Raw genomic sequence first — 23,328 nt, 5'->3', positions numbered from 1 at the left:
AAAAAAAAAAAAAAAAGCCTGCTGTTGCTGCTCACCTAAGCCACATTTTCCAACAGGCCTATTGGTTATGAAGCTGACATTATGACTATGTCTGCCTTTTCCCTATTGCAATCTATGCAAACTGGGTCGAGTAGAGTGGAGGTATTATGTCTCCTAAAACTACCAACATACCAAAGGGAAAGTTAAAATTGTTTGGTAATGAAGGATCCACACACCAAGGGGGTCTGAATTTGTCACCACTACATCCCTAAGAAAAGAGACATTCACTAGTTCAAGGTTAAATGTAAAACCAAAAGTGACGGTGAAGTCTAGCCTGTGACAAGTGTAGCAAACAGCAATGGAGACCTCCTAGAGAACCAGGACTTCAAATGGGTTCATTCCTGTTTGATCCCCTGCTGAGAATTTGCATATCCACCTGATACACTTAATCAGAATACCTTTTAGGATTTTCTAAAAAGTAGCTAGCTTCTGAGGTAGAAATGCAAATTCTAAGCAAAGGGTGGAACAGAGCTAGTCCAAAGCCCTGCAGAGAACCCCTCCCCCCAACAGAATTCCATTTCCAGTAGTGTGAGAAGACCAGAGTAGGAGAGAGAGAAATCTCCATAGTTATGAGAAGGAGCTTTGCTGTGGTGGCTTCAAACAATTGCAGCTCCACAGACAAGAATGATATACAAAAAAATAACAGGAATGGCCAAACTGGGAGAACTCTAGCCCAATGGCAGTGGTACCAGTGAATATCAGAGGGTTCACACTATACTAGGAAGTGACCTGAAATGCTCACTGTCTCCTCTCAATTACCCTGAGAGACATGTATAGTGGCTAAACAAGCACTATAATGGAGGAAGGGAGCTCTGGTAGCATAGTGGCTAAGACACTTGCCTGCTAACCAGACGGCTGGCGGTTCAAACCCACCAGCCACTCCTCGGAAGGAAGGTTGGGCAATCCTACTTCCGTAGTGATACTGCCTCGGAAACCCAAGGAGGGGTCGCTATGAGTCGGGGCCGACTCGATGGCACATAACAACAACAACAACAACAACAATGGAGGAAAGTGGGAACCAGCAAGGAGAAACCTGAGGCTGTGAGAGTAGGCAGGGTCCTGGAACCCAGGCCAGTTAGTACAGAGGGAGACCTCTACAAGATCAGTGAGAAATGCCTCAGGGAATTATGCCCTCCAATCTTGTCTCCCTTGTCCCAGTCAGCACATGGTCAGGTGACACCCAACCTAAGGCATGAAAATCCTTTGGTGCCCTGGAATCTCTGTGTGGGACAAACAGTTAAGCACTCACCACTAATCAAAAGGCTGGAGGTTCAAAGCCACCCAGAGGCCCCTCAAGAAAGTCCTGGTGATCTGCTTCCCAAAGATTACAGCCATTGAAAACCCCATGGAGTGCAGATCTAATCTGACACACATGGGGTCCTCATGAATCAGAACTGACTAAACAGTAACTGGTTTGGTTTTTTGCTTTTTTGGGTGCCCCCGTCATCCTTTTTTCTTCACAAATAACCTGCTTGACAGAATAGACAACATTTAATTGTCTCCAGAAGCCAGGGCATTTACTAGTTAAATGAAGCAGGCAGAGAATGCAGGCCTCAGCTATGGGTGGGGAAGCAGGTGGCTCTAGCTGGCGATCACTGTCACCATCCAGGCATATGGACCAGGGGAGCTAGGCATTCTACTTTAACAGTGCAGGAGAACTGAGTTTTTACATGGAAGTTCCCAGTTTTTAAAACTGTGAGTGAATAATTAAAACTTTTAAATACAAAACATCTATAATACAACTTTTTTTTTTTTTTGACACACAACACAGAGCAAACTAACTCCACCTATGCAACATATCCAGGCCAAGTCACCAACTGTTTTTAACCTTTGGTCTATATCTCTGTCAATGAGGGAGTTGTTTAGGGTGACGGAACTGTTCTGTACGCTGACTGTGGTGGTAGTTACATGAAACTATGTTGTTGCTGTTGCGGTTAGCTGCCATGAACTCGGTTTCAAGCCATGGGGAGCCCATATGTTACAGAGCAGAAGCGTTTCATGGAGTTTTCATGGCTGTAATCTTGACAGAAGTAGATCACCAGCTCTTTTCTGCAGTATTGCTGGATGGGTTTGAATTGCCAACCTTTAGGTTAGCAGTTAAGAGCAAATCATTTGTCCCACCACTTAGGGTCCTCACTCATGAAACTATACATATGTTAAAATTAATAAAACAGTACACTAAAAAAATACCAATATTACTGGATGTTATTAAAAAAATACTACAAAGTTTTAAAAAAAGTGACAAACTAGAGAGAAAATGTCTGTATTCCATATCATAGTTAAAGGGCTAATTCCCTTAACATACAAAGAAATCTGCATCAATAAGAAAAATACCAACAATCCCATAGAAAAATGTATGTACAGTACAGAAAACAAAAACCAAATGGCTCTTAAGCATGTAGAAAGGTGCTCACCCTCACTCCAAGGAAATACAAGTTTAAACTACACTGAGATAATACCTTCCTCCTATCAGACTATCAAAGATACAAAAGTTGGAAAAGACACTGCATTGGTGACGAGGTAAGGAAAGATCCTTTTACATGGCCAAGAGGCGTGTGAATCAGTACAACTACTACAGAAAGTAATGGCAATGACTTTGTGGTAGACAACTACTTATGTCCATCACAAACCTACTTTGCTCTTTCTCTATAGTAAGAGTTGTCACAGGCATATGGCTGCCTGGTCCAGCCTCCTTTCTAATCAGGTATGACCACAAGCCTCAGTTCTGGCAAAGGGAATGAAAGTGAAAAAGATGGTGTGCTCCTTCCAGGTCTGGGCTTTAAAACATGTGGCTTACATATCTCTGATTCCTCCAGCTGGAATAAGGCTGTGCCTGTGAGCCAGCCAGGACCAGACAGGTGACTGTGATACTCTATCTAGGGTCTAAGGGATGTCAGAATAAGACAGAAGGAATGTTTTTTCTGAAGGACTTTGAGGATCCCAGCCACTGCCAATCAGGACCATTCAGCTCAGACTGTTAGGTAAGAGAAAAAGGCTCTACTTTCTTTAAACCAAGAAGCCCTGGCATTCACTAGTTAAATGAAGCACAGTGACTAAATGCTTGGCTGCGAAACAAAAGGTCACTGGTTCAAACCCACAGAGTAAGGAAGTACTCTGGAAGAAAGATGTGGCAATCTGCTTCTGTAAAGGTTTACAGCCTTAGAAACCCTGTGGGGCAGTTCTACCATGTCCTATAGGATCACTATGAGTTGGAATCAACTCTACAATAGTGGGTTTTTTGGGTTCTTTAAACTGTTTTTTTTTTTTCTTCTGTGGCTTCTGTTCTACCAGCTCAGCCTTTACCATAACTAGAAGGGCTATGAAAATTACAAATACATTCATCCTTTGACCCAGCAGTTTTATTTCTAGGAATTTATACTACCAATATGTTCACATATGTTAAAAAATGACATGGACACACATATACATGTGTATACAGGTGTACATGCACAAGTGTATGTATGTATACACACATACATACACACACATGTACACACCAGTGCACACTGACTCACCTGCACATGCACACACGCACACATATATAGTTATGTGTTGCAAATGCAAAAGATCAGTACTTGTTAACATGAGACTGGTTAAGCACATCATGTTGTCGTCATCCAGTGGGAAAATGTGCAGCAATAATGAGGAAGCATTTTTGGTCTGACAGGGAACAATCTCCAAGATATACCACCAAGTGAAAAAGGCAAGGTACAAAATGGTACATATAGTACACTACTATTTGAATCAAGAAACTGGAATATGCACATGTATCTCTGTAAATGATGGGTATTTCTGGACGTATATACAAAGGTGGTTGTTGTTGTTATGTGCCGTCCAGTCAGCCCCGACTCATAGAGACCCCTCCTTGGGTTGCCAAGGTAATATCACTACAGAAGTAGATTGCCCAACCTTCCTTCCAAGGAGTGGCTGGTGGGTTTGAAACGCCAGCCTTCTGGTTAGCAGTCAAGTGCCTTAGGCACTATGCTACCAGAGCTCCTATACACAAAGGATTGTACATATAACCTATCCTGAAGACAGGTATTAAAAAGGGTAACTTGCCCTCTGAAAGACCAGAATGCTAATGGCGAGGTTCTAGGCAAAGGTCAAAAACTGACTAAAAGGTCAAACACTGGAAGACTGATTATATCTAAATAATTCACATGATAATAATGAACAAATAAGGGGCAAAGAGCCTAAGAAGGATTTATCTGGATGTAATAAATGTAATGATATAGGGTGCAGTAAGTTCCCTGACATAAAAGCCAAGTGTAAACAGAATTATCTAGGTAACAGTCTGGGGAGGTGAGAAGTGGTATAAGGCAGAATGGTGAGACCTAGGAGTAGATTTTCTTTCTGTCAGTACCTGTTCTAACCCTACTTACTGCTCCCTCCTTACTTCTTTATGTAATGCTCTGTTTCCCATCAGTAATTTCAAATGGTAGTTGCCTACTATGTAGGAGGCACTAGAAAATACAAAAATAAATAAAAAGTAAACTCACTCTACAGGAGCAGAGCACATTACTCAAAATTGAAAATCAACCTGAACATACCATCATTAAAACTGATCCCAGAGCAAGCCCTTTAACTTCTAATAAAAAGCCATCAAGATGCACATAGCATGGTTTCTAAATTCCCCATTCAAAGCAGGGATCCTTGGGGAAATAACCAATTCCAGAGCAAGGAAAGAAAAGTAGAAGAGGAGACTGAAACATCTTGTTATACCAGGAAATATATACAAGAAATTTTACTTGAATATATCACAAGGACATGGGAGCCAGTTTGAAAGGGGCCCCCACTAGGCAAGACAGGAAGATAGGGACAATTTGAACAACAAAATAAGTAATGAATTATAAACCACTAAAAAAAAAAAAAAAAGAATCCATGAATACATACTGAAAAAAATCTAAATGAAGAAATAGACAAATAGAAGAGAAGAGAGATCTTGTTCCCTCAGAATGCCAAGGGCCGACTGGTAAATGTGGAGGAAGTGCTGGAACCGGTAAAAGCATCACTTGCCCCCACTGTAGCAAATACTGGGTCCAACAAGAATCATTAATGAGTTCTAAATCTAGGGAGAAATATGGGCAAGATAGCTGTACAGTCTTAAAAATATCTCTCCACAAATAGCGTATTAGTTGGGGGGGGGGGGCAACAGTAACTATACAGTGGCGCCAACACATACATTGACCGGGGGAATCAAAATTAACATCACACAACTCAGCCACAGAGAGAAATGAAGTCCTGATGCATATCACAATGAGGATAATGAGCACAATAAATCAGTCACAAAAGGACAAATTCTGTATGATCTTACTTACAGGAAATAAGCAAATACACAGAAATCAAAAATTAGTGGTTACAAGGGAAAAGGAGGAGTTTCTGCTTTTGGGGCATTGAGTTTATGTTAAAGGTGGTAGAACAATTTAGAAAAGGTTGCAAGAACGGCTGCACAAGTTGACGAATGCAATCAATGTCACTGAACTGTACATGTAAAAACTCTTGAATTGGCAAAAGTTTTGTTATGCAGATTTTTACCACAATAGAAAGAAAATTGATATCACCAAAGAAGGAAGATGGCCACTGTGCACCTCAGATGGGATGTCCAAAGGAGGACACACATTGAATCTGCAGCATTCTATAGTATTTCAAGAATGCATAACCTGAATCTAACCACCAGAAGTCCAAAATAAAAAATGTTCTACTAATATTGGGGGGGGGGGGCTTTATTCTTCCAAAACACTAATGCCATAAATAAATAAATAAATAAAAAGAGAAAGCTTGTAGAAATGTTCCAGATTAAAAGATGCTAAACAGATATAAGGAGTTCTGGTAGCATAGTGCCTAAGGCACTTGACTGCTAACCAGAAGGCTGGCAGTTCAAACCCACCAGCCACTCCTCGGAAGGAAGGTTGGACAATCTACTTCCGTAGTGATACTGCCTCGGAAACCCAAGGAGGGGTCGCTATGAGTCGGGTCCAACTCGACGGCACATAACAACAACAACAACAAACAGATATAACTGCCAAATGCATTATTTGACCCCAGAAATTTTTCTTCTCCAATCTAGGATCAACTATTGCCCTCTAATGGAGGAAAAAAAAATATTCAATAGAGGGCTTTACTGGATCAACTGTCAAAACTGGAATAAGAATAAAGTATCAGTGTTAAATTTACTGAAGCTATAACTTAAAAAGTGACACATATACATGTGTATACAGATGTACACGCACAAGTGTATATATGTGTACACACATACATACACACATATGTACCCACCAGTGCACACTGACTTAGGAGTCAGTTAAGAGCTCTGGTAGCATAGTGGCTAAGGCACTTGACTGCTAACCAGAAGGCTGGTGGTTCAAACCCACCAGCCACTCCTTGGAAGGAAGATTGGGCAATCGGCAATCTACTTCCATAGTGATACCACCTTGGAAACCCAAGGAGGGGTCATTATGAGTCGGGACCGACTAGACACATAACAACAACAACATAACTTAGTTTATATAACTTTTATGTAAACTATGGTTTATATAAAAGAATATCCCTTGTCTTAGTAAATATACATTTAATCTTTTATTAGAGGCAAAAATCCATGATATACAGACATATCTAGAGATACTCTGGGTTCAGTTCCAGACCACTGCAATAAGGCAAATATCACAATAATGCAAGTCACACAAATAGTTTGGTTTCCCAGTACATGTAACAGTTATGTTTATACTGTATTTTAGTCTGTTAAGTTTTATGAAAAAGTTTGAAATGTTATGAGAATGACCAAAACGTGACATAGACACACAAAGTGAGCACATACTGGTGGAAAGACTTGCTCAACGCAGGGTCATCACAAACCTTGAATTTGTAAAAAACGCAGTATTGTTAGAGCACACTAAAACGAGGTATGCCTGTATGTAAAACAAAAAACCCAAACCAACTGCCAGAGTCAACTTCGAGTTTCAGCATAAACTGTACTCTGTAGGCTTTTCAATGGCTATGATCTTCCAGCAGCAGATCAGCAGGGCTTTCTTCCAAGGTGCCTCTGGGTGGACTTGAGCTTTTGGTCAGTAGCTGAGCACTTTACCATTTGTGCCACCCGGGCACTCATGATATGTCAGCCTGCACTTACATGGGTCAGAATGGTGAGAGAGGGAGGGAGGGATGAGGGAGGGAGGAAGGAAGGAAGAAAAAATTGTGTGTGTGTGAGAGACAAAGAGAAATCAAGAATGTACACATTCACAGATAAAGAAAATGAGGAAAACGTTAACAATAGGTGAATCCTGGTAAAAGGTATATGAGTACCCCTGATATTTATTTACTTTTGCAACTTATCTGTAAGCTTGAAATGATTTCCAAATAAAAAGTTGAAAAAGGCCAGTAAAGAGAAAACACTCCCAACCAATGAGTAAATTGTCTTCACAAATAAGAATTAAGACCTAAAAATTTAGGATAAAAATCTTAGACTTTTTAAAACAAACAGTTATACAGTATGAACTATCTTAACACTTACAATTCAATACATGCTATCAAGTCAAAGCCAAGCAAACGAGAGTCTCTCTCCACAGCAGAGCCATGATATAAAGTAACAGTTAACGTCTTCTCCCTGGGTTTTAAATAGTCGCCAATGAGGGGAGACAACTTATACCTGCAAAAGAATTATTGCAGAAATAAGGGGCTTTTGAATACAATAATCTACTTAAAAATATCTCACCAGCTACAGAACTGGAATCCTGACAATTATCATCAACCTACATTGATAAAAGTCTGGCATGGCCTATTTTCCAGGTCGTATGTTGCCTCCCACACAGGGAAGTTACCAGCCAACAAAAACAAGATTTGGAAGTGTTATCAATATAAAATAATTTGGATATTGTTCTTATTTTTAACACTTTTATTCTTCCAGCTCACTTTGTTTGGATCAGTGATTTCCAACTTTTTCTTCTTTAGTAGAAAAACCATTCTAGAGACAACCTGCTGTGTTGTTGTTGTTATGTGCCTTCGAGTCAAACCCGATGCATAGTGACCCCTCCTTGGGTTTCCAAGGCAGTATCACTACGGAAGTAGGATTGCCCAACCTTCCTTCCGAGGAGTGGCTGGTGGGTTTGAACTGCCAGCCGTCTGGTTAGCAGGCAAATGTCTTAGCCACTATGCTACCAGAGCTCCCTACCAGAGCTCCCAGAGAGACAACCTGCAGACATCTGATATACAGAGAGGAGTCACTGGATGATTCAGTGGTTAATGTGACCAGCTGCTAACTGAAAGGCTGGAAGGTCAAGTCCACCCAGAGGTACGGCAGAAGAGGCCCTATAATCTACCACTGAAAAACTGAACAATGAAAACCCTACGGAGCACAGTTCTCTCTGATACACGAGGTCACCGTGAGTTGGAATCAACTTGATGGCAACTGTTTTAACACACAGATACAAGAGACAGGGGACTTGCCCTGTTCAAGGGGGAGCAGGAGGCTAGTGACTTTGCCCCAGTGCTCTCCTGAACAGCTTAAATCCTCTGCTGTAAACCATCACAGTGCCTTGTATTAAAGTGATAAGACTGCCGCTAAGCAAGTTTAAAACTGACTGTGCCATGCTTTGACTATTATTTAGAGAAAGGGCTGATTTTATACAATTTGTTTTAATAATTGATTACTGGCTTGGTGTTTCTGTATATATTGCAAATAATACCTGTATTTCATTTCTACCAACTTATAAATGGACTTAATCAATTGGTGTTATGGCAAAGCTTTACTATTCAGTGGGATTAAGGCTCTCCCACAGCTCCCAGTCCTTCAAAACAAGTCGTAGAAAATCAACACTTTCTCTAAACAGAATTAATAATGACACTAGCTTTCAATTAATGCACAAGTCTTTTCAGAAACAAGATTATTACTTTTTTCGTTGTAAGTTATCCTCATTGATATCAACTCCAACAAGCAGTTCAATGCACTTATGGAATTTTAGCATCCATAAGAGTGAAGCATCACCACAACCCAAGTCTGCAACCTGCAGGTGAGACAAAATGTTATTTCAAAGATATTTCTAGTCAGAGAAGTATAATTAAAAAATATATACATATATATTTTTGAGACTGGGGGTACAGAGTGGGTATAAGAAATAAAACCAGAAAGAGTACACAAAAAGGAAATTAACCTGAGGTTCAGTAAGCTTAAGCAAAAAATAAGTCATGTCCTGGTAACTCTATGCAAAGGATGTTTAGGCCCTTAGAAGGAATTCCTCTTATTCAGGTCAGTATCAGGTATACTCTTGGGGCCCGGCACAAGAACTCTACTCACAGTAGGCAGGTGCTCCGTAAGAAGAAACCTGGTGCCTCTGAGCAACCTCATGACTGAACACCCAAATGTGCCTACCAAACATATCAGCCTGTCCTTGCAGTGCCTCATAATCCATGAATACACACATTCTTATTAATCTGATTTTCTTCCTATACATTCCTACGCATTTTTATTAAATCTGATTTTCTTAATCGTACAATAATATCTTCATTAACCATAACTGAATTGCCCAATTTCTGAACTCACTTTGAGAAAAGCAAGTGACAGTAAAACAAACCCATGACGTACATTTTTAAATGCCTCCTCCCCCAAAAAAAGACTTAAAATATATGTTTGAGGGTATGGACTATTTCAGGATCTTGATTCATGAAAGATTCCATGTACTGTCTTAATGCAATATATGTTAGAATAGTTTTCAAAGGGCTAAAGCTAAAAAGTTTTATGGCTGAGCTAAAGTTTACCCAAAATTCATTTCATTAGAAAATTCCACTTTGTAAAATCAAGAATTCTGTTTCAACATTTCCCAAACTGTTTTCTGTGGAATGTTGCTAAGGTCCCTTTTGAAAATTCAGAATATATCTTAGCAATAAAAAAAGCATTCAGCCTTATTGGTATGGACTGAAATGTGTCCCCAAAAATTATGCTATGAACCCTAACCTCTATGCCTATGGTATGGTGAAAGGATACAAACCTGATGCATATCTTTCCTAACTGTAAACCATTCAGTATCTCCATGTTCTGCACAGTTTACTCATGAGCACAACTAAGTGTTCTGGAATTCCCATTCTTCCCAAGGTTATCTATAATTTGTTATAATTCATACAACTGAATGTCTTTGCATAGTCAATAAAACACAGGTAAACATCTTTCTAGTATTCTCTGCTTTCAGCCAAGATCCATCTGACATCAGCAATGATATCCCTCATTCTATACCCTCTTCTGAATCCAGCTTGAATTTCTGGCTGCAAAATACTACTACAACCTTTTTTGTTTGTTTGTTTGTTAATTGTGATTTGGGTGAAAGTTTACAGAGCAAATTCACTTTCCATACAGCAGTTCACATACACTGTCTCATGACAGTGACTGCAATTTCCCACAATGCAACAGCTCTCTTCCCACTTCTTCCCCATAGTTACCTCTTCCCTGTGTCCTTCCCTCCCATGTACTCCTGCCCCTCATGATGTCTCCCTGTGCATACACAGCCCTTCTATTCTCCCATGACTGATCTCTCCAAAGAGTGTACTACCTCATGCAAATGTTCAGCTCATATGCCTGTCTTTGGCTGGAGGCCGTAAGAGTGGGTTCAATTCCAGACCTGAAGGGCAGGTAGGGGCCACAGTCTCAGGGGTACCCTCAGGCTCTATCAGACCAGCAAACCTGGTCCCTGTGTTTTTTTGTTGTTGTTTTGTCTTTTTATGATTTTGAGTTTTGTTCCACATTGTTCTCCCACTCTATTCAGGATCTCCTACATAGATCCCCCTCTGAGTGGTTGACAGTGGTAGCTGGGCACCATCTAGTTCTTCTAGTCTCACAGTCACATAGGCTGAGGACTGCATGGTGGTACAATAGTCACTTGGACTATTGTTCCCATACATCTTTGGTTTTCTTCAGGAGCTCTGGTGGCATAGTGCCTAAGGCATTTAACTGCTAACCAGAAAGCTGGTGGTTCAAACACGCCAGCCAGTACATGGAAGGAAGACTGGGCAATCTACTTCTATAGAGATACCACCTCAGAAACCCAAGGAGGGGTCGCTATGAGTCAGATCCAACTCAACAGAAGTCAGGTTTTTAGTTTTGGTTTTCTTCATTCTTCTTTGCTCCGGACGAGGAGAGACCCATCATGCTGTAACTGTTTTTAAATTCTTTTATTCAATCTGTATTCTGTGCATATAATCTGAGAAGATGGACTATGTGAAGAAGAACAAAGCATTAGGATTGGAGGAACCTTCAATATGCAGATAACACAACCCTGTCTGCTGAAACTGAAGATGACTTGAAGCACTTACTGATGAAGATCAAACACCACAGCTTTCAGTATAGATTACATCTCAACATAAAGAAAACAAAAATCCTTATCATTGGACCAATAAGCAACATCATGATAAATGAAGAAAAGATTGACATTGTCAGGGATTTCATTTTTCTTTGATCCACAACCAACACCCAAAAAGCAGCAGTCAAGAAATCAATGTACTGCATTGGGCAAATCTGAAGCAAAAGAACCCTTAAAATATTAAAGGGCAAAGATGTCACTTTGAAGACTAAGGCATGCTTTATCAAGCCAAAGGAGTTCTGGTGGCGCAGTGGGTAAGGCATTTGGCTACTAACCACAAGGTCAGTGGTTCAAACCCACCAGCTGCTCCGTGGGAAGAAGATGAGGCAATCTTTTCCTGTAAAGATATATACCCTTGAAAGCCCAATGGGGGTCACTATGAGTCAGAATTAACTCAACCGCAGTGGATTTTTTGGAACCCAAGCCACTGTCTTTTCATAGCCTCCTATGCATGTGAAAGCTGGGTAATGAATAAGGAAGACCACAGAAGAATTGAAGCATGTGAATTATAATGTTAGTGAAGAATAGTGAATATACCCTAGACTTTCAGAAGAACAAACAAATCTGTCTTAGAAGTACAGCCAGAATACTCCTTAGAAGCAAGAAGAGACAGACTTTTGTCTCTCGAACTTTGGTCATGTTAGGAGGGACCACTCCTTGGAGAAGGGCAGCATGCTTGGAAAAAGAGAGGGCCAGCAAAAAAGGGGAAGATCCCCAACAAGGCAGACTGATACAGTGGCCACAACAATGGGCTCTAGCACAGCAGTGACTGAGGATGCTGCAGGACCAAGCAGTGTTTCCTTCTATGTACACAGGGTCACTATCAGTCGAAATGGACTCAAGAGCACCTAGCAATAACAACGATATTTACACAACATGCATACCCAATTTTGTTCTAAGCAGAAATTGAGCTGCAGCCAAACTAATAAACATGATATATGAACTCCACCAATAGCTGCAATGTTCTACCTCAGCAAAAAGAGAAGTTTGTAGAGTTGAAATAACAAGACTTCTTTAAAGAAAATAAAACTGCCATCATCTTCCTTAAGAATTCTATCATTCTTTAGCCAATAACTGACACTGTAGGAACCAGATGTTCTCTGGGCTAGCCTGTGGACAGTTCCCTCGGTCCTAGGAAAGTCAAATGCTTAACAGTGACACAGAAGAGTGGCATCATCCAGGCAGATCTTGTGGCGTTCACCACCACCAACACTGATCACTAACCTTTGCTGCAAAGGGAAAGAGATTCCAAGAACCCTGTACCTCCCCTCCCCATCTCATCCCATCCCACCCACACCAACAACACTCCCCAACTGCTGAGTACCAAACTTCAAGAGCACCCAAAAACAAAACAAACCATTGTCACTGGTGTTTGACTCACACCAACCCTTTAGGACAGAGTAGAACTGCCCATAGGGTTTCCCAAGGCTGTAAATCTATTTTTTTGTTGTTGTTTAATTGTGCTTTGGGTGCAAGTTTATAGAGCACTTTTTTTTTTTTAATTTAACAACGTGTACATTTGATTTCATGCTCCTATTACCATTCCCAACCATAACCCACTCTCTTCCCTCCCATCCCTGTGACCCCTCCTCACCACCCCATGCTATGCACTCCTGTCTGTCCAGCTTTCCCTCCATGTGAATGCTGCCCCTCTGGTGCCCCATGGCCGACTGTTCCAAGGAAGGTATCTTCCTAGAGTAGGTGGGTGCATCTGTAAATCTTTATGGAAGCAGACTGACTCATCTTTCTCCTGTGGAACAGCTGGTGGTCTCAAAATGCCAACCATCTGGTTGCAGCTGAATGCTTTAAGCACTATGCCACCAGCTCAAGGTGATCATAAAGTAACTGTGGAGGGATTACTAAGAGTAACATTAGTGTAAAGATAGTCAAAAGAGGTTTCAGTTTAGACTGGTGAGAGAAAGAGAAGGCTTGAACTCAAGGTAAGGAACCAATGGGAAAAGGAGAAGAATGAATACTCAGGAGTATTTTTAAATTATCTCCTTGAAATGTTGCTTAATTTCCTTTTGTAGATCATGAAACTATTTTTTTTAAATATGAAAGTCAAAATTTAATCAAATAAAAAGAATCAACCCTATTTCAGAACAATTGCTTTAGACTATGCTGGACTAATACGAGAAAATATTAGGTACATACAGTTTCCCCATCAGAACCAGCATTGGAGCCTTAAAATATTCTCAGCATGTTCAGAGAATAAAGTTTTCTAGAATTTAATTCTGATTCTATTTCATACACACAACATAGTTATTTAATTTCTTATTCAATAAAACAGATCAAACCACATGAAATTCCACATTGAACTTTTTCTGAGCTGTCAAAAAGGCAATTTCAGATGCTTTAATCAAATACACCTGGATGATTACAAAGATGTAAACAAATAACTATAACATGTGTGCAAGTATATAAACAGCAGTAGCACAGTTAAAATAAGGACACCTTCATACAGAAGAAGAGTTTTAAATGAATCTTGAAAGTCAAGCAGAAAAAAAGTTTTATCCAAAAATTCACTGTAATTACCAGCATCTAGTCTACATCATTATTATCTAATTTAAAAAGAACCACAATACCTGTGACCTTCATACTAGTTTTGACTAGAAGATCTAGAAATGTAGAACCTACAAGATCACTGTGTGCCCAAAAACGATATGTTGATGTCCTAACCCCGAGTACCTGTGAAACCTGACCTTGTCTGAAAGCAAGATCTTTAAGGAATCATGTCATACTGGAGTAGAGTAGGTTCTAATCCAATCTAAGTGATATGTATTCTATATGGTATCCACTTACTAAACATGTTTATTGAGCATGAGTGATATCTTCATAAAAGAGGAAAAGACACATAGATACACAGACACAGAAAAGACAACCATGTTAAAACACAAGCCAAGGAATGCCTGGGGCTACCAGAAGCTGACAGAGAGAGAAACCGAAAGAAAGGATCTTCCACAAAAGCCTTCAGAGAGAGTGTGGCCTGGCTCACATGTTGATTTTGACTTCCAGTCTCCAGAACTGTGAAACCAGAGATTTCTGTTCTTATAAGCCACCTAAACCAAACCAAACCCACTGCTATTGAGTCAATTCTGACTCATAGTAACCCTATAGGACAGAGGAGAACTCCCCCTATAGGATTTCCAAGGCTGTAAATCTTTACAGAAGCAGACTGCCTCATCTTTCTCTTGCAGAGTAGCTGGTGGGTTTGAACTGTTTATTTGCAGCCAAATGCTTTTAACCACTTATAAGCCACCTACTTTATAGTTTTTGTTACAGAAACCCTAGGAAACTAATACAACATCCAAGTGTATAACATCAAGATTTTCTTCACATTTGAAACATTTCATAAGACAGCCAAGTTGTTTGAAAGAGAAATATACCTACCTTTTTGGGTTCATGTTGAATCACTAAATCTTTAATGAACTGGTAACGCTGTCTGTATAATGGAGGCTTAAACTTAATTACCGTGTTGGTAACATCCTTAAAACTGCCATCAACTGCACTTTCACACTGAAAGATTACAAACAAAAACAAAAAAGGGAAAAGTTCTAAATCAGGCAATCCTTCAGGAATTAAGTAAGAAGGAAGTAGCTTTATTTCCCCATTTTGAAGACTACCCTGACCCTTCATCACCTCACCGCCTTAAAATTATCATTATCATTAGGTAACACCGTTATCCTTACATTATCATCAGGAGCTCTGGTAGCATAGTGCCTAAGGCACTTGACTGCTAACCAGAAAGCTGGCGGTTCAAACCCACCAGCCACTCCTCAGAAGGAAGGTTGGGCAATCCTACTTCTGTAGTGATACTGCCTCGGAAACCCAAGGAGGGGTTGCTATGAGTCGGGGCTGACTCAATGGCACACAACAACAACATCATTAGGTAACACTGCAGTTCCTCCACAATTCAACTAGTCTTTGTCAAAGCCTCTTCTCATGCATTTTAATAAGTGAGAATGCGGCTTTATGCTTATGGTTTAGTTCCAGCTGAAGGGAAAATTACTAATGAATGTGTTCAGTAAAAGTTAGAAGCCTCCTTGTTGTTGTTGTTGTTGTTACGTGCCATCGAGTTGGATCCAACTCATAGTGACCACTCCTTGGGTTTCCGAGGCGGTTGTTGTCGTTGTTATGTGCCATCAAGTCGGACCCGACTCACAGCGACCCCTCCTTGGGTTTCCGAGGCAGTATCACTACAGAAGTAGGATTGCCCAACCTTCCTTCCGAGAAGTGGCTGGTGGGTTTGAACCGTCAGCCTTCTGGTTAGCAGTCAAGTGCCTTAGGCACCACACCAGCAGAAGCCTCCTAGCGACATGGAATCTTTTATGGGGTAAACTGCCAAAGCCTGTGCTCCAGGTGGGCAAAAGGCTGAAAAATGTTTATAAAACCCACAATAGAAAAAAGCAGGAGTTAAATGACTAATCCCTAATAGCTATCAGTGCTATTGCTAAATACCAGTACTATATTACAAAGGAGCAGAGTTAAAAGGCACTTGATAGCTAGAGCTACGCTGTCCAGTAGAAATAAAATGCAAGCCACGTATGTGATTTTAGAAGTTTGGTTCCTTAGCTGTACCATCCACATGTCAAGTGCTCAATAAACATGTTTAGTAAATGCATAGAAGAGCGCAGATCTATAGCCTGGTTACTCCAAATGTGTTCCCCAAGCCAGCAGCACCTTCACTTAGAAACTTGGAAATGCAGAATCTTGGGCCTTACCCCACATATCCCTTAATCAGAATCTGCAGTTTAACAAGATCCTCAAGTGATCCATATGCCCACTGATGTTACAGAAATTAAGTTTTAAAGTAGATTTTGCCACTTAAATAACAACTGATATAAAACACATATAATTCTTGATACCCACCAAATGTGGATATTTCATCTATGTATATCCGTGTTCAACTCAACAAACACCGGGAAATGCTAGGATTTTGTTTGTAATTTCCTCGAGGCACATCACAGGGACAACTCTTGAGGGTCATACAAGTGGTGAGAACTACAGCATTACCTGTATGTTGTTTTCGTCCATTAGGAGCTAAGTCTTGTTGGAAACAAAAATGCAGAGGTATCCTTCAAGCTCTACATTAGGAGGAAAAAGCGCCTCATCAATGACTCCACTGAAAACACGAAACGTCAGTTTTTATAAAGCAGGGAGGACCTCAAAGGATATGGCTGCTTAAGGAAGTACATGTTTAATCCACAGAAAAATTTATCCAGTAACTCCATTCAGAGACAGGCAAACTGGCTGAGAAAACATAACGTACTTGCCTAAAAGTTCAAAGGCTCTCATCTCAAAGCAAGTTCCTTTCACTTACTCTGAACCTAACTAAACACAGGAACATCTTTTCATTCCTTATTGTTAATTTGATATAAAGTGAACAATCCTATCGGTTATGTCTATTTCATTGTTAAAAACCTAAGCCGCATTCAAATGGCTTTCGATGACTCAAAATGGTCAAATAAGTTTCGGGGGGTAAAAAATGCCTCTTTAGTACTTGATAAGCTAAAGGTGAGACCCTGGGAACAGCTACCCATCCAACTCAATCATGGACCTGAAATTCAATTTTGCTTCTCTATTACAAACTTGCTTTTAACTACATCAACTCAAACCACAATTTAGCCTGAAGATTGGGCAACACGTCTTTTGAAAGATTCTCCAGAAGTATTACGAAACTTTCTTATACAGGCCAAAGTTAACGTCGTCTACGGAGCATAGATCGTTCCACCGTCTACCTTTCCGCGAGAAGACACGTCCAATTGTAGAAGGAAAGCGGATGAAAAAAGCTTATGGGCAAAGCAGAAGCCACACGTTTAAAGCCTGCAAACAATGCATTTAACTCGGACTCCGCGCCTGCCCCCCCGCGCACGCGCACGCGCAACCTCGCTACGTGACGTTACTCGCCCGCTGCTGCACCTGCGCCGTCCGCACGTGGACCGTCCCTTCCCTGCAAGTACGTGAGTTCGGGGCTTGTCGAGTTGCGTCGGGATCTGGCACGTTCTATCTCGGCCTCCGCCGCCAATGTGTCGGTTTTGATTCTCATAACGGCCGGTGTGGCGCGTGCACCGAAGCCATTTTCTAGGTCTCCATCCGAATCTTGGCAGACTCCTGTCCCCCGCGCGATTGCGACCTGCCTGGACGGCAGCCGCGACTTGCGTTCAGCGTGCTTCCTGTTCTTCCCGTGCGCAGCCTAGAGCTAAAAATTGTTCATGCCGATGGGTGGCCGCAAGGGGGCGGCTGGGCTCCATACGAGCCAGCGCGCCGCTACAGTCATACTCAGCCACCACTACACCCGAGGAGACTACGCGAGGCCTGAAGGTCGGGTAAAGTTGGTTTAACAACCTGCACGGAGAGTAAAACGTTCTTTCAGCTCCCAACTAATTATTTCCGCATATTTTGGACACCACTGTCAGAACTCTTAGAAAAGTTACTGTATCGTGCCCTCCTTCCTCTTGGAGAGACCGAACACTTGAAAAAGAATTTCTTGTATATGATGTGCAAAGGGAAAGACGTGAGGAAGCGAAGTTGCTATCTTAGTTTAAAAAAAGTTTTTACCCGTAATTTAAGACTCAAAGCTGGTGGTTTTTAAAATTTCAGTTGTAACAAATAATAGCCTACTAATATACTATAAATAATATATTGGAACGGTATTTCCAAATACTATATGCAAAGCACTAACAGCTTTGGACATAGCATGTAGATATGTTAGTCTTGTTTTGGATATTTTGGAGGTATTTGGTCAGCAATTGGAACACACCAGCCCCTCCACAGGAGAAAGATATGGCAATCCACTTCCCTGAAGATTTACTGCTTTGGAAACCATGGGAGGGTTGCTGTGAGTCGGAGTAGACTCTGTGGCAATGCGTTTGATTTTGTGTGACCTCACAGAAAAAAAACTATGTAAATAAACCAATGTAAGAAGCTTTCACAGATGCTATAATAATGTCACATTACACTTTGAGAAGTACCTGTTACCTGAGGGAAACTACACTTAATAGACTCTCCCTTAAAGGAGAGTAAGGAGCATATTCCTTACTACAGTATATAATTAAACAGAACCTTTAAAAGTTAGTAACTGATCCATCTATAGGATTCCTGGATCTCACCTGCTACAGGGTTTTTGCCTCAACTGCTAGATGGCCTGTTTATGTATTTGAATGCCTCATGTCCAGTGCCTTCCCCCAATTTGCTTATTGTTCTCTCTAAATTTGCTTATTTCAGGTACCATCATTCTCCTAGTCTCAGTCTCAGAGCCTAAAAACAATCCTTGGCTCTATCCATTTCCTCTCTTCTCACATTTGGACAGTCACCAAATCTTGACCTCCTCAAGCTGTCAGTAGCATCTGTCTCTTCCCACAGCCAACACTTCAGCTTAGCCTTTGTCATCTTATTTTCTCATCATACCTCATCCTATCTTTCCTCATCATATGGCAAGTCTCACAGAGATACAACCACATTATGGTCTTTCAGAATGTGTTCAAAGTCAAATAGGACTTAAATCCTGATTTTACTACTTTTCTCTAACCTTTAGAAATTTACTTAGCCCTCCTGAATGTCAATATTTTCACTTGAAAAATGAGAATTTAATGAGATTGCCCATTCATTAAATATATGGAGAGCATCTATTAGAGACAAAGTATTGATCTGCAACTACAAGACAGGTATAGGTCCTTCCCTTAAGGAGCTTACAGGCCAGCAGGTGTAGGTGTCTGGCATGCAATACACCTACAAAAAAAGCTAGTTTCCTGTGTATCCTGTTCAGTAATTGAGGAATGATCATGATGATGATTGTTATGTCAATGGTAGAAATACTGACTAGGTAGGACAGAGGGAGTATTCTGGTAGCTCTGAGACTGAAATCCTAGACTTTCTTAAAATACATTAATAAATGTATGGGGAGAAAACTCTCTATGTTCATTTTCTAGTATGTGAATGGTCTGGATTCATTGTAATTATCAAGGCCTCAAAAACCAAACCAAACTCACTCTGTGGCATCAGATCCAACTCATAGCGACCCCTCCTTGGGTTTCCAATGCAGTATCACTACGGAAGTAGGTTGCCCAACCTTCCTTCTGAGGAGTGGCTGGTGGATTTGAAATGCCAGCCTTCTGATTAGCAGTCACATGCCTTAGGCACTACGCTCCTTATTAAGGCCTAGTATATGTGGAAATAAGTTTATTCAAGCAACCAAGGTTTATGGATAGCATATCAGGTGCCTCAAAAATATTTTGGGAAAACAACGATGTTTTTATAGCAGAATTTCCTATTATTGATGATGAAAACTTGTGGCAAAACTTAACTAGTCTTTCTTAGAATGCCCTGACATTATAGGATATCAAAGCAATGAGCCTCTATGTGATGAAAAGTAAATTGCCATTGTTTTCAACTTTGATTTATATTATTTTAGTATCTTTCATTTATATTATTATTTGCAGGTTTCGCCTGGCCTGTTATTGAGACTACATATTACGTTCAGCAAATTCACTGCAAATGGCCTCTTTAAAGTGTTAAAAAGCAAAGATTTTTTGAGGGCTATGGTTCACCTGACCCAAGTCATGGTACTTTTAGTCACTTCATATGCATGCAAAAGCTGGGCAATAATTAAGAAAGACCACAGAAGAATTGATGCCTTTGAATTATGGCATTGGTGAAGAATATTGAATATACCATGGACTGCCAGAAGAACAAACAAATCTGTCTGGGAAGAAGTACAGCTGGAGTGTTCCTTAGAAACATGGATGGTAAGACTTTGTTTCAAGTACTTTGGTCAGGTTACCAGGAAGGACCAATCCTTGGAGAAGAACATCATGCTTGGTAAAGTAGAGGGCCAGCAAAAAAGAAGAAGACCCTCAGTGAGATGGATCAACACAGTGGCTGCAACAATAGGCACAAGCATAGAGCCATATTGAGGATGGCACAGGACCAGGTAATGTTTCGTTCTGTCATATGTAGGGTCACTATGAGTTGGAACAACTTGATGGCACCTAACAACAACATTGTTGAGGCTGCAAACTTGGATTGCCTTGTCTGTTTTCATTGATTAAATTGTTAAGTAGTCTTCAAGTTTGAGGACTTAAAGTCTTCAAGTCCTTAAGTTTAATAGATGTTTTTATGTACATATCTGTATGACTCATTTATTTTAGAAGGATCAGCACAAAGTGGTTTCTATGAGGCAGAGGTTAAAGATGTCCCAAATATCCAACTTTTCCAAGTTGCTGTATTGACTCCATCATCTCTAACATCTACTCCTCCTTCTCACCTTAGTACTCTCCCTCCTACCTTTGGGTTCTGTAATTCACAGAACTCATAAACCAACCATCAGTGAATTGGCTCAAGCCATTGTAGAGGCTGATAAGTCCCAAATCCGTGGGTCAGGTGTCAGTCTGGAGACTTCTCCTGACTCACATGGTTGCAGGTTCTGATGAACCAAAATCAGCACATCAGACAATATGTTGGTGACGCACAAGGCTACAGAAGCCGGGATCAGCACAGATGATAGGTTGCTGGCTCACGTTCCAGGAACTGGAGGTCAGATGATGACGGGCCAGATGCCAAATCCAGAGCAAGAGAGTGAGAGCTTTGCCAGAGTATTCATATGTATTAAATGTACACTATAACCTCAAGGGAGGGTAGGAGCAAAGCGGTACAAGGGTGTGTAGGGTGGTGACTGGGGTAAGGGTGGTGACCTGATTCACACCCTATAGTCAGGTGGTGACTCAAGATGCATTCCACTCTAATCCGCCGCATTAACATAATGGACAACTCACTGCAAAATGGGACCATAACAACAGGCATAGAGGCTAGGGTTTACAACACATCACAAAATAGAGAATGCTCAAATAATTTCTTTTGGAAGGATCAGTACAAGGCTGGTCCCTATGAGGCAGAGGTTAAAGATGTCCCAAATGTCCAACTTTTCCAAACCACTCCATCATCTCTAACATTAACTCCTCCCCTCAGTACTCTCCCTCCTGTCTTACAGTTCTGTATTTCACTGTAACATTTCAAAGAACTCACAAACTGCCAAGGAAACAACTCACACAGTGGTGAATGCTAATAAGTCCCAAATCTGTGGGTCTTGTATAGGTCTGGAGTGTTCTCCTCATTCATGTGGTTGCAGGGGCTGACAAACCCAAATTGGTAGATCAGATGACTGGGTGCTGTCTCAAGTTGCAAGAACCAGGGATGGGATGATGACAAACCAGATGTAGGATCCAGAGCAAGAAAGAGTATCTTGCAAGAATATGCACATGTATGCCCTCAAGGAAATTAAGGGTGGTGACTAAACAGGCATGTTGTTCTTAGGTGCTGTCCAGTTGATTCTGACTATAGCGACCCTATGTACAACAGAACAGAACACAGCCCAGTCCTACACCATCCTCACAAGGATTTACAGTACATCACAAAATGGAGGACTATGGCTATGCCCTACAAGGGGCAACCAATAAGAATAAGCTCAAATCTCTTGGCAGAAACTATGCAGGCAAGAAGGCAATGGGATGGTATATATAAAACCCTGAAAGAGAAAAATTTCCAACCAAGAATTAATATACCCAGCAAAATTGCCCCTCAAATATGATGGTGAAATTAGGACATTTCTAGATAAATAGAAAGTAATCCCTTAATTTGTTAAAATCAGACCAACCTTACAAGAGATGCTAAAGAGAGTCTTTTGGACAGAGAACCAATAACAGCAATCAACAACTGATCATTAATACACATGATGACATAACCCAGAAACCAACACAGTTATGGAAGTATCCAAAGTAAATATGCCTACAGGATTGTAAACAGGGAACCAGAGACATCAATTGACAAATGAAGACAACTACACACCAAAAAGGGAAAAAACTGTGTAGTTACAGTATTTCTAAATGGTAGGGAAGTCAAGACAGCTATAAGATAGAATGGACTATTCTAAACTTGGGAAGAAATTTATAAAAGAAAATTTATCAAAGAAAAATGATAAACTTCACACCAAAATAAAAAAGAGAATTGGTACAAATATTTAGCAAATACTAAAACAATAGCAACGAAGGAAGTGATAACACAATTCATAAACAAAACAAGCTCAGCATAGAAAATTATATGGAACAAAGAAATTGATACCACGAAAAAGCACATAACAAAATGACACCAACAAATTCATACTTGTCGATAATTACATATCTGACAAGGGACTTATCTCTAAAATTTGTAGAAAATTCCAACACCTCAACAACAAAAAGATTAATAATCCAATTAAAAAATGGGCAGAAGACATGGGTGGACACTTCACCAGAGAGGATATTCAGGTGACCAGCAAATACATGAAGAAATGCTCATGATCATTAGCCATCAGAGAGATACAAAAAAAAAAAAAAGAGATACCATCAAACCCCAGCACTAAAGACAAAGTTCAACAAGACAGAAAATGGCAGATGCTGGTGAGGACGTGGACAGGTTGGGACTCTCATACACTGCTGGTGGGACTGTAAAATGATACAACCATTGTGGAAAACAGTATGGTGATTCCTTAAAAAGCTGGAATTAGAAATACCATTTGATCCAGCAATCCCATTACTAGGTATATATCCTAAAGAAGTGAGAGCCAGGACAGGAACACATATATGCACAGCCATGTTCATTGCAGCACTATTTACAATAGCAAAAAGAACGAAACAACCTAGGTGACCATCAACAGAAGAATGGATAACCAAACTATGGTACATGCACACAATGGAATACTATTACAACACTAAAGAATAATGTAGAATCTGCAGAACACCACATAACATGGATGAACTTGGAGGACATTGTGCTGAGTGAAATAACAGAATTTCAATTACAGAAAGACAAATATAGTATTAATTCATTATTTTAAAAAGTCAAGGAAAGGTTTATCTATAGAAGGAAACTTTCTTTGTTGCTTACCAGGGTTGGGAGGGGAGGGGAAGGAACACTGCAA

General features: G+C 40.5%; 1 protein-coding gene across 1 annotated transcript in view; it reads right to left on the bottom strand.

Annotated features, from left to right (window-relative positions):
• Positions 1–16,412, bottom strand: part of HENMT1 (HEN methyltransferase 1) — a 29,409-nt gene extending 12,997 nt beyond the window's left edge. Inside the window, exons 1-4 of the mRNA XM_007950526.1 lie at positions 16,392–16,412; positions 14,769–14,894; positions 8,923–9,035; positions 7,547–7,681 (exon numbers count right to left, since the gene is read on the bottom strand). Of these exons, the coding sequence (XP_007948717.1) occupies positions 7,547–7,681; positions 8,923–9,035; positions 14,769–14,894; positions 16,392–16,412 (395 nt within the window). The remainder of the gene's footprint in view (positions 1–7,546; positions 7,682–8,922; positions 9,036–14,768; positions 14,895–16,391) is intronic.
• Between the last annotated feature and the right edge of the window lie 6,916 nt (positions 16,413–23,328).

This window comes from Orycteropus afer, unplaced genomic scaffold (assembly GCF_000298275.1).
Source record: "Orycteropus afer afer isolate SDZICR_OR568_19922 unplaced genomic scaffold, OryAfe1.0 scaffold00010, whole genome shotgun sequence".
In the NCBI taxonomy this organism is placed as follows: domain Eukaryota; kingdom Metazoa; phylum Chordata; class Mammalia; order Tubulidentata; family Orycteropodidae; genus Orycteropus; species Orycteropus afer.
Note: the sequence above shows the minus strand (reverse complement) of the source record. Positions and strands in the feature narration are given on the sequence as shown.